Genomic DNA, 12371 nt, shown 5'->3' on the forward strand with positions numbered 1-12371 from the left:
TTTTTACAAAGAATAAGGGCTTGTCATCTCCCAGCTCAGGCATGCGCCAAGGCAGAGATCTGAGGCTTGCAGAGCAAGATGCAGAAATGAAGAAGGCAATAGTGTATCCAAGTTTCTTTGGCCTCCTGCCCCTTTCCTCCCACCCCCAAACATTGCCCTCTTTCCCCTATGTGGTCTCTTTTGGCAATAAACTGTCCAGGAGCATCAGTGGTAGTTTGCCAGGCAAGTAGCCAGCCTCTGACTTTATGATTTAATAAGCCTCCCAGGGACCAGGCTGCACTGCATTTATCAGGACAGCTATGTAAGCACTTTAACCTGAGCGGCATAAGTGACCAGAGGGATGAAGAGTGATGTAAAGCAGTTTCTGAAAAACCTGTTCCTTCAGGAATTTTAGTGCAAGTTTTTGGACATCTAGCAACCTTGTACGAAAGTCATGTGGTGAGTGAGGGGCAATCAGATATGTCTTGCTTATTTTTCCAAATCTACTTAGGCCTGCTGATTTATTTACTTAAATATTTATTGGTCTCCTATTGTGTGTTAATTAGAATGTGAGGTGGGTTGTTGGTTTTTTTGGTTTGTTTGGTTTTATGTTTTTTAAATGGGTGGCATATCGAAGTTCTTGGGCCAGGGATTGAATCTGAGCCGCAGCTGTGGCAATGCTGGATCTGTTAACCCACTGCGCTGGGTCAGGGATCCAACCTGCGCCTCCCCAGCTGCCCGAGCTGCTGCAGTCAGAGTCTTAACCCATTGCACCACAGTGGGAACACCCTAGAATGTCAGTTTAATGGGGATAAAAAGATGACTTGGACCCAGTACTTGCTTTCATGTAGCTTATAGGCCAGTAGCAGAGGCCTTCCTTCTTATCATACTTACAAGGAACTTCAGTAAAAATTCTCTTGGGAAAAGGCTTTTTTTAGAGAGGATTCAAATGCTACAGGCTATTGAGGACAAGAGGGTAAACGTCTTTTTTTTTTTTTTTTAAATATATAATTTTTTTTATTTTCCCACTGTACAGCAAGGGGGTTAGGTTATCCTAAGAGGGTGAACTTCTGATTGGAGGAGTCAGGTATTTGAGCTGAGGATTTTTATAGGCAGGGATGGGGAAGAACTTTCCAGAAAGAAAAAATGGCCAAGCTAAATACAGAGGTGAAATAGTGAGGGTATGTTTAATTTAGCTGGAGCAATAATTCTCAAAGTAGGGCCTGGGGTCCCTGAAGTCAAAACTGCCTTTATTATAATGCTGAGATGTTCTTTGTCCGTTTCACTCTCACTCTTTCATGAGTTTTCAGTGGAGTTTTCTAGAGGCCACATGACATGTAATGAGGTTATCTCTCTGATGGCTAGTAAATGCATGTATGTGTATTAAATTTTTCTCAGTTTTAATTTCAAATATAGTACATACATACTGATAGATAACATCCACATAAACCAAAACTCTTTGGGATCCTCAATAATTTTTAAGTGTTAAAGAAACCCTGAGACCAAAAAGTTTGAAAACCATTGTACCAGAGCATATAGCATGTTTGGAAGGAATGAGAAACTTGGCTGTAAGGCTTTGGGTGCCAAGCTGAGGATTTTTTTTTTTTTTTTTTGGTCTTTTTTAGGCCTGCACCCATGTCATATAGAGGTTCCAAAGCTAGGGATCGAATTGGAGCTATGGTCACTGGCCACAGCCACAGCAACTCAGGATCCAAGCCATGTCTTTGACCTACTCCACAGCTCATGGCACCGCCAGATCCTTAACCTGCTAAGCAAGGCCAGGGATTGAACATGAGTCCTCCTGGATGCTAGTCAGATTTGTTTCCCCTGAGCCACGACGGGAACTCCCATCCGTTGAATTTGAAACAAAGGTTTTCTTTTGGATGACCCATTTCATCTGCCCTTAACAACTTTGTTCTTTTCTTCTACTATACATCTTACTGTTTTTCTAGTTATCAAGGATATAGCTAAATGATCTAGGGAACTCTTCACATATTCAGAGTATTGAAAATGAAAGGAAGAAGTAGTTGTATTCATTTAAAATGTTAAGAATTTTTTGGAGTTCCCTTCATTGCTCAGCAGTAACAAACTTGATTAGTATCCATGAGGATTTGGGTTCGATCCCTGGCCTTGCTCAGTGGGTTAATGATCCAGTGTTGCCACGAGCTGTGGTATAGGTCACAGACGTGGCTCGGATTCTGAATTGCTGTGGCTGTGGCATAGGCAGCAGCTGCAGCTCTGATTTGACCCCTAGCCTGGGAGCTTCCATTTGTCAAAGGTATGGCCCTAAAAAGCAAAAAACAAAGGGGGGGGGGAATTTTACAGCTTGAATTTTGTTCCTGTTGATTTTTAACAAGGCTTAATATTAATTTTTGACAACTTACTCTAATACGTAATACTTTGATTTCAAGTTTTTCTGTTCCATTCCTAACTGATTCCACCTGATCTTTCAAGAGACTGTGTAAGCAAATCTTTTAGAGCATGGGTGGGCAGATTTTTTTGCTATAAAGGGTCAAGTAGTAAATATTTAAGACCTATCCCTATCAGGATTACTCCACTCTGTTTTCTTGGCTCCAAAGCAGCTACAGACAATATGTAAGTGAGTGAATGCGGCTGTGTTTGGATAAAACTTTATTTTTAAAAACAGGCAGCAGGCCCAGAACCTGTAGTTTACCAAGCCTATTTTTTTAGAGCATTAAGGTAACTTGCTGTTTGAAGAAATACTTCTTACTTTTAGTGAGGTGAGTAAATCTTTTGTAAATGAATAGTCTTCTGTTTAGTTTTCAGTGGTTTACTTTTAGATTTTGTATATGGATATTATAAATTTTGAAATGACTTCAGACTTTCAGAAATGTTGCAAAAATAGTGTGAAGAATTCCCATATATTTTTCACCCACACTCCCTCAATGTTAACATTTTATCAATTTGCTTTATCATTTTCACTCTTTTGCTCTATCTGTATATGAATATGGTTTTACTTTTATATTTATGTATTTGTGGTTATATTCTTTTAAATATTGAATTTTCTTATAGTAGTGTGTATATTTTGATAGAACAATGGCCTTCAGACTTAAAAACAACCTGATTTAAAAAAAAAAAAAAAAACCTTGGGAATTTCTGTTGTGGCTTGGTGGGTTAAGAACCCAATATAGTGTCTGTGAGGATGGAAATTCACATCCTCAAAAGCTGCAGTGAATGTTACAGATGAAGCATGGATCTGGCATTGCTGTGGCTGTGGCCTAGGCTAGCAGCTGCAGCTCTGATTCTCCCCCTAGCCTGGGAACTTCCATATGCCATAGGTGTGGCCCTAAAAACAAAAGCAAAACAAAGCAAACAAAAAAAACTTGTTAATAAAAGGCTTTTGAGCAGTCCATGTGTATGTTGTATGTGTGTGTGTATTTTAAACATTATGCTTATACATTATAAATCAAAAGTTCTAATAGCTTTCTTCCTGTTCTCCAGTGGATCAAAATAACACAACCCTTGCTATATCTCACTTGTACACCACTGATTTAGAGAATGAATCAGGCAGACTTGTAAAAAGTTTTTTTTTCCTTTGTCAGAGCTTCAATGACTCTTTAAAACATTTCTAAATTGAGGTTATAGGTCAGAATGAAATGGTAACTTCAAGCCTGAGCAAGCTTGTCTAAGCCCTTCCTAAGTCCTATCGGATTTCATATTATTGAATTACTTGATAGATCAAATATTTGGTGGCCAGAGCAGAAGGCGCTCAGCTGCTATCCCATTCCATTTTCTTGTCATTTCCTTGTATATGGCTCTTTGCAGGAAGCTCACTGTGGGAGGGTAAAATCTTTCTTTGGGGTTCCTAGGAGTAGTGGTAGGTAATATTTACTCATCTGGCCACTCTAGTTCTTTCTTTACTCACCACCAATTGGAGAAGTCTTTTTAATCCTTCAGGAGTGTTAGTGCTGCAACTATAGAGAGTTTGGTGTTTCATCAGTTATATGCATATGGGGGCACCATTCAGAGTAATTGGCTCTCCTGATTTTGTGTATATATAATGCTCCACAGTATTTCCTGGGGAGCAAATGGTGCCAACGGATTCTAGTAAGTAGGCGCATGGGATAGATGTTCCAAGAGAACTTCGTCAGGAACTCCCCAGAGACAAAACTTAACATTTTGGTTTTACTCTAAGACGTCTTCCTAATTAAGACAGTAATTTAGGGTGGGAAGTAGAGTGTGCAGGATTATAAAGTGGTGTCATTAACACTGACCTTATCTAATCCAAACTCTTCTGATTTAAGAATCTCGTTTACATCATCCCTAGAAGTCCTCTCATCTCTTTGAATACTCTCGCTGCCTGGGCATAGTCGTGGGTGATATTGTCTTCCTAATTTGTCGGGATCATTTTTCAGGCAGAAGTACTTGAACTGGGTATGTGTTGGTCACTGTAGCAGATGCTCCTTGCCAAGCAAAGGGCCTGTGCTTATTAAGCAGCCATTTGGAAGATAACATGGCAGGGCTCAGTAATATTCAGTACTGACTCCAGAGCCCTTTGGAATAGAACAAGCTTCTGGGTGTTTCAGGGCAGCCAGCTGCTCCCAGATCTTGCTTCTGTTCTTTAGCTCCCACCTAATTCCCATATTAGTAGTGAATAAATGGCATAAATGTCCTGAATCGATACACTTTTCCAATTTTCACTTTTTTTTTCATTCTGTGTACCTCTCTCTGTCCCTTCCTCTCACATCTTGCATCTCAAGATTCAAAGATATGCCATTATTTTATGTGTTCCCGTGAAAGAAAAAATCCTGCCAATTAAACTGTATCATACAATTTATAAGATCCATCTCAATTTCAGACATGTTTTAGAATTGAAATGGCATTTCTGCTGCTGTGAACAGTGATGGCATTGAAGATTCAGGTTTTCAACCAAAGAGATGTATTTTATTGCTTTCTTCTCTTCCTAATTGATTTAATTGTATTTTCTGTCTTCAATGGTAAGACTGTTTAACCTATCTTAAGTGTGGGGATTATAAGCCTGGTCTAGATTAAAGATATCATGTTAGCAGTTAGTTGTCCTGGGTGGGAAAGGTAGCAAGCCAGGTTGACAGGGCCTCTGCTAATAATGTCTGTTCCCCAGGCTGTTAGGGGAAATGCTTCAGTAAGCCAGTTACTGGGATAAAGTGACTGTACATGACTATACCTAAAGCCAGCTGGTTTTAATAACAGTGAATTGAATTAACTCAATTGGGAAAGATTGGTAGCTGCTGTCCTTATCCTGCAGATCTGCTTTAAAGAAGAATCTGGCAGGGAGCCGGAGACCTGTTCCTGGGAGAGCCAGGCAAGATGCTGCTGGAGAGAAACAATATGCGTTTCTTTCTGAGACCATTTCCTTTGAAACCTGCGGTCTATAGCAGGAGCTTGATTGGCTGCCAAGCGCATTTGAGTTGGGAAGCAGTGTGGCAGATAGGGCAGAATGGGGTTGGGGAGGATGCTGAACCATGTTTATCAGTTGTATTTGAACTGGCCCTTGCTGTACGAAAAGGGGAAAAAATGTTTTAGCTAAAATTTAACAGGAGATTTCACGCGAAAGCCTTGATTTCTGGCTTCTCTTAAAAAATGGGAAGAGCTGGTAATACTGGACCCACATTCTGGTTTGGACTCACAGTGGATACAAATGCTTAGTGGTTTGAAGCGTTCTGGAGTTGACAGACCTTCATGGGAGTCTTAGCTGTTACAGTGAAATACACTCAACTCCTAGGCCCATTGTTCTCGAGTATGTATAGTAATGCTTACTTTTCCAGGCTGTAGTGAAGTTTAAATAAATACATGCGAAGTGCTTAGTATTTGCCTGGCACTAAAAAGGTGCTCAATAAAATGTGTGCGCAACACATATGATCATAGAATTTACAGTCGGGCTAGATTATGTAAAGATTTTTGTCAGTCGTTAAGAGAGCCTGGGGAGTACTCACAAAAAGGGTTTGGGCAGAGCAGGATGAGTGGAAGATCAGAGGATGTGGATTAGGATGGCATGAACACCCCGATAAATGTGGGCACGACATGATACCTCTAGGTATGCCTCATTTTCCTCTCCCTTGTTGATCCCAGCCTCCTCTTTGTCTACCGGAGGTACTGCAGGTAGAAATAAGATCATGTCTCTGAAGCACTTGTTCATTTCTCAGAGAAGAGCAGTAGGCAGCATAATACAGTGGCCGTATCCAGTGTGGGAGCTCTGGAGCTCTTCATTTATTTATGGCTCTAAGTACTTGTAGGAAGGGTGTGATCCCAGATAAGAGGTTTGCTAGCTGCAGAGGGGGATGTTATTTATCCCTCCCCCCATTTTTCCTTATGAATGACCTCTGAGTTGGTAATTGACAGGGATTATTGCCATTTTTTTAATCTCTGCTAGGAGGCTGCTGGAGTCTTCCCTCATTTCATTATCCCGTTATGATGGAGCAGGATCCAGAGAGCACCCAATTTACCCAGACCCAGCGAGGTAAGGCCAAAGTGAGAACTGGCACTAGGTTGGGGGGAGGGGCTGCCCTTGGGGTTGCCAAGCTGTTGAAAGCCCCATTCTGTGCCTCTCTGGTCCTGGTGCTCTTTCACTCTTCAGTTACAGTTTTGAGACAGGTGGTTCAGGTAATTGGGAATTGTTACAGGTAAGTGACCAGAGCCCGTGGTGACAGAGGATTATGAGTCAGCCCTTGTCCTTTGGGGCTCATTTTTGTAAGTGGGACACTAGAGGAGGGAATCTAAGGAAGCCACTGGCAGAGTCACAGAATATTTCTTTTCTGCTGATCAGGGAGGCTGTTGCCATTCAGAAGGACAGCCAAAAGGGAAACAAAAGTTTTTATTAATAGGCAAATTACAAATTAAAGCAAACAAAAAATCCTCATTTGAGAGAGAATTTAAAACATTGAAAGGCAGAAATCAAGCTTATTCAGATGTCGAATTTTGGGGGACTATGAAGGAAGAGGTGAAAGAAGAAAGGATAACTGAATAAAACAAGTTGGCATATTATTAAAGTGCTGGCCTTACACTGATTAGAAGACATTTGAAAAGGTCTTGAAGAGATAAAAAGAAAAAAAAAAATGGAGATGAGTTTAAGGCCTGCCTTTACCTTATGAGGACCAAGGATAGGGTGTAGAGTTGACTATAACATTTATTTATAGTGAGCAGCCCTTTGGGGTTATCACAGCAGGACTTACTAATCTCTCAATGACCCAAAGAGGGGAAAGCCTGCACATTCTTTAGTTAATAACCAGAGCACACATTGGGAGGCTTTGCCAAAAGAAAGGGTAGTTTATAATGGTGGGGTTGAAGTTAACAATGTAAGTCAGAAAAGGCTAAATGAGTTTTGCTGTAGATTAAGAATTTCAAGTCTGGAAAAAAGCTTGAGACCAAGTTGATTCCAGGGATATTGAATGATTTTGTTGGTACCACAGTTATGTCATAATATCGAGTAGTCTTTCCAAGATAGTGAAAAGATTCCCCATTTTCTTCTTACTTTCTTTTCCAGATCCCAGAAACAGCAAATCCAAGGATCAGGGAACATGAGGATTGATGACTTTAAAACAGATAGACAACTTAGATGATGACTAAAGCAAGGAATTTATGTTCGTCTCTATAGTCACATTTGAAAGTAATAAGCCCTTAAATAAGAGGAGATATTTTGCATGAATCAAATTCTTTGAAACACTGAGAGAATTTCTTGCTATGAAATAATTTTCTTTTAGATAGTAATGGGAATCTCACCCCCAGAATGTTTAACCTTACAGAGTTTAACAGTGATTCTTAAAGACCATTATTGTCCTCCTTTCGTGTGATAAATTTGTTATTTATTCCCACTCAGATCTCTTTATCACAGAAAGGCCATATGTTGTGGCATTGGTATTTTTACATTTTCCCTTTAAACACAAAATAGGTTTTTTTGGGAAGGGGAAGTATTCTTCCTTGAAGAAAACTTGAGGAGTTATTTAAACTATTCGCTTAGAACGCTTTTAGAGATTGATAATTATCCAATTCTTCAGTAGGAGGCTGATCGTTGCCTTATTACTGGTTGTTTGATTTCTTTTTCCTCTTAGACTTCACCCTACATAATATGTATAGGTCAAAGCCTTTATATATCCCAGTATTCAGAGCCTTAGCTTCCCTCTGCTTACCTAAAAAAGATGAGCCAAGGATGGTATGTGTACTTAATAATTGTGCCAAGAATCTTTTTTTCTTTACCATTGATGCATAGCTTTATAGCTTAGAGAATTCCTATCCAATGGTGAAATTAAAAGGTTGGGATTACCCAGTATTGAAATTTTGCCCCTTCAGAAAAGGGCAACCTTTATTTATTATTACATCAGCATTATTTCTTCCTCTATCACCATAATATAATTTTTCCATTAGTTAGGATAGGCTATCAGCTGAGGAATGAGTATACTTATGGTCACTTTTCAGAATCATTTCTGAAAAAAGAATCTTCATTCTCATCTTGCAGCTTTTTTTTTTACATTCTTCTCTAAGTCTGATTGACTTGAAAGTTTAACCAACAGCGATTGATTTCTGCTGGAAGATTTCTGTATATTTGGTAGATACAGGAACAACTCAAGAGTATTGACTTCTGGGAGTTCTCTTGTGGCTCAGCAGGTTAAGGATCTGGTGTTGTCCCTGCAATGGCTTGGGTCGCTGCTGTGGCATGCGTTTGATCCCTGGCCCAGGAACTTCCACATGTTGCAGGCAGGGCCAAAAAAAAAAAAACTTTCGTCTACTGAAAATTTAGGATTCTTGATTCATTCTTGCCAAATGCATGGGAACAGGTGCCCAAAGGGATAAATGAAAGTTCCACAAGTTGAGACTGTAAATCTTATACTCCGATGCTCTTGGCCAAGACATCTGTACCCCATGGCCACCTTCTATATAGAGATTGCTTGGATTCAAAGGAACCAAGTGCAGCACAAACTTTTGAGTTCCAAAGATTGTCAGCTGGTCTGCTTGGAAGTTCCATTTGATTTTTGGCCAGAAGGACACCACCTCTTAGGACAGGCATTTCAGAAGCAGCCTTATAGTGTATGTAGCAGTTGACTACAGGATCTCCTTTGGTCTGAGTGAGTAGATTTATTGAGGATTTGCCCAGAGGCTTACTTTTTACTTTGTCTGGCGGTAATGAAAGTAAGGTAGCAAGATGTTTGTAAATACTTTTCCTACCATTTGGGTATAAGTATTTCTAATTCTGTTCTCAATCAGTTTTTTCCAATTTCTATATAAAAAAAAGGATACATGTTTTTTCCTTCTATATTCAAACATTATGGAGGTTAAGGTCCTTAGGAATCCTCATTGGGATTGATGTGTTTTTTGTTCTAATTACAGAAATACATAGTTTAACATACATATTAGTATATACATACCATTCTTTAATTTCTCCCCCACTTAAAATTTTATTTTAGAGGGCTTTCCTTGTGCATATATAGGGATAATTTATTCTTTTCAATTGTTACATAGTGTTTGTGTAGATACAATTTATTTAATCTGTTGATGGGCATTTGGGGTGTTCCCCAGTTTTTCACTAGTGCCAACTATATATATGTAGTTGTGTGTTTCTGTAGGATAAAATTCCTAGTGGTGTTGTTGACTCAAAGTGTATGCCTCAGGCAGGTTTTAAATCTTGAAAATTCTTAGTAATCTACTTAATATTATACATGAAACCCTTTTCTGTTGTTGTTTTTCTCTCACTTTCTCAGTTCACAGCCTCAAATATATAAGTGTTGTGAAAGATGGAGGAAAAAATTGAGAAAGAAGGGAATGTGTGAATTCTGTAGGACACTAGACATTTCGTGGAGTATGAAGACACTGAACCATAGCTGGAAGAACACAGGTCTAGACTAAGTGTTTACTGAGAACAGCCGGTGTAAGGGAGAAGAGAGAGTGACTGTTGTCTTCTGTGTTGCTTGGTGCCCACCTAGCCTCTGATGCTCTGTCGTAGGAAATAGAAAAAATCTATTTTTTTTCTTTTAGATTTTCTGCTCTCCTGAGTATATTTTACTCTTAGTCTCTATCCTGAATATTTTTTCTGTGTTAAGATATCTGAATAATCTGTAAAGGAGAGATAAGAGGTTCAAAGAGATAATTTTAAGGAGCAAGGACAAATCTGGACAAATCTAACAAATATTTGTTGGAGAAGAAAGGAGTCCTGGTGAAGGTGATGCCTAAAGATGCCTTCCTTAGTCATCTTAGGTTCGCCATCTCTTGGCCTGTTTTCTCATCTATAAAATGAAAGAAGCTGTGGTCCCTTTCATTTCTTATACTTTGATATGGATGATGAGGAAAAGCCGTGAATCTGTATAAAGGGCACCCTGAGAAGTTAAAAGGGGTCCCTTAAGAAATTAAAACCAAAGGTCCAGTGTTAAACCCTTGGGAGGGGGCAGCTGTTGATCAGATGATGGCTGATCAGACAGCCTCTGTGCCTCATCTTGGCGCAGAAACACTGGTGGTAGTCTGATAAGCATATTGTGCACTACAAACCTCCTGGTGAGTTAAATGCCCTTTACTTTTCATGTCTCCGGAGTTCACCTCAGCAGGGAGTTGCGATGGGAGAGCTGGATTTACTGTCTTTCACAGTCTTCCCCACTTAGTGCTAGTTTGTGTTTGTCCATCTCTGTCTCTCTCAGATTATCTCCCGCTGCGTACTACGCCCAGAGGATGATCCAGTATCTCTCCCGGAGAGACAGTATCCGCCAGCGTTCCATGCGCTACCAACAGAACCGCCTCCGTTCTTCCACCTCCTCCTCTTCCTCAGACAACCAGGGTCCATCAGTCGAGGGAACCGACTTGGAATTTGAGGACTTTGAGTAAGTACATCCTCAGCTTGCTTTCTTCTCCCTCCTCCTCAGCTGTCAGTCAGAGCTTCCAAGTTGGTCGTTGTCTGAACAACAGTGGTTGACATTCTTGCTTCAAGCCCCTAAGTTGTTATTTATGAGGAATAGGATGGGGTGAGGGACAGAGGGTTAAAATGCCCGGGGCACTGCCGCCTCTGGCAGTTGCAGTGCTGATGCACAGAGCCTGTGGGGAGAGACAGCCCACTGGGCCCCAGGCCAGCCCGGGAGAGGATGGCCACTGCTCTTTGGGCAACATTTTTATTTGCCTTTTGTGTGAACAGCGACTGTGGAAATGTTCTCATGGCCTGTCTTCACAGCATCAGGGAGGCAGAAGGGTTGGTGTTTTTTCTCGTAAGCAGAATAGATATAGAGATTAAAAATAAAGAAAATACTCCTTGCTCAGTGGGTTAAGGATCTGGCATTGCCATGAGCTGTAGCGTAGGTCGCAGACGCGACTCAGATTCCAAGTGGCTGTGGCTGTGGCGTAGGCCGGCAGCTGTAGCTCCAATTCAACCCCTAGCCTGGAAACTTCCATATGCCATGGATGTGGCCCTAAAAAGACAAAAAAAGAAAAAAGAAAAAGAAAGAAAGAAAGAAAATACTCGGATTTCCGTAAGAGACATTTCCCTAGTACCCTTGATCACACTGATTCTCTGGGGTCCTGCTTCCTTGCCCAGATACTCTCAGTCTCCCTCCACCCCCAGTAAGGATCCTTTGGAAGTTGCCTGTCATATTAATATGGGGGTTGAGAGAGATGATTCCTTGCTCTTCTGGTCTCTTTGAGTGGTTGGCTGGGATACAGAGGTGAGCTAAAGGAGCAGTGTCGGCACCAAGCTCCAGGATCAAGCTCCCTGGTCTTACTGCTGGGTCTTGCATACTCTGACCTGCTGCTCCTGACCTTTCTAGCCATTTGGTGTGTTTCTTTCCATCCTGAAACTGAGCTTTCCTGGCTTGTATCACATTGGACATTTGGCTCGTGTTTTGATTCCTATATTTTGATATTCTCAAAACATGCAAAACAAGAGAGAGAGAAGGGTGGTGGTTAAGCATTTTTTTCCCCATCTTTTTTTGCTGGCAGTCCTGGAATAGGACAGCCTGTCAGTCATCTTCCTTTTCTCCCTGCTTCATCTTGACATAGCCTGGTCAGGTCTGGGATCTTAAGAGCTGCCTCCCTTCTACCTTTCTCTTTCGTGAGCTGAATAGATAGTCCCCAGGAGCCATCTTGCAATGGACCTTTATGAAATGTTTGAGGATAGTTTTGCCAGAGAGGACCGAGAAGGTGGGAACACCCTTTAAACCAGTTTGCCTTCCTGATACAGTCCTTAAACACACTAGTAATTGTGTAGTTGGAAGCAGAAGGAAGAGTCAGTGGGAGGTTCATTTGTCTGAGGAAGACGTAAATGAGAAAGAAATTCAGGGCTGCCTTGAAACAGCTGTGCTGTGGCCAGTGGAGCAGGGGGGCGGCGGTGGTCTTCTCTTTCCAGCTGCAGGAGCAGGGCCCATCTGGTCTGTGACTCTCAGCGCGAGTCCTTCCACCTTAAGTCCCTGTTAGGGGAAGATGGACGCGGA

At 41.0% G+C, this 12371-nt stretch overlaps 1 protein-coding gene across 47 annotated transcripts in view; it reads left to right on the plus strand.

The window, feature by feature from the left end:
• AMBRA1 (autophagy and beclin 1 regulator 1) overlaps positions 1-12371 on the plus strand; it is a 183711-nt gene that overhangs the window by 61232 nt on the left and 110108 nt on the right. For 20 of the 47 annotated variants that reach the window (XR_014836996.1, XR_014836998.1, XR_014837000.1 and 17 more), the window contains one exon: positions 10596-10775. The exons of 8 other annotated variants lie outside the window; for them this stretch is intronic. Coding sequence is in view for 33 of the 39 variants with exons in the window: in XM_085011243.1 (XP_084867369.1) it covers positions 10596-10775 (180 nt within the window). In the remaining 6 variants the exon portion in view is untranslated. Of the gene's footprint in view, positions 1-6349; positions 6437-10595; positions 10776-12371 lie in introns of all 47 variants that reach the window. 19 more of the 47 variants (XR_014836999.1, XR_014836997.1, XM_021085244.2 and 16 more) reach the window with 1 other exon arrangement.

Source organism: Sus scrofa, chromosome 2, assembly GCF_054392235.1.
Source record: "Sus scrofa isolate SSC_HxYL_T2T_F1_AM1 chromosome 2, Sscrofa_HxYL_maternal_Yorkshire_Landrace_v2.0, whole genome shotgun sequence".
Taxonomy (NCBI): Eukaryota; Metazoa; Chordata; class Mammalia; order Artiodactyla; family Suidae; genus Sus; species Sus scrofa.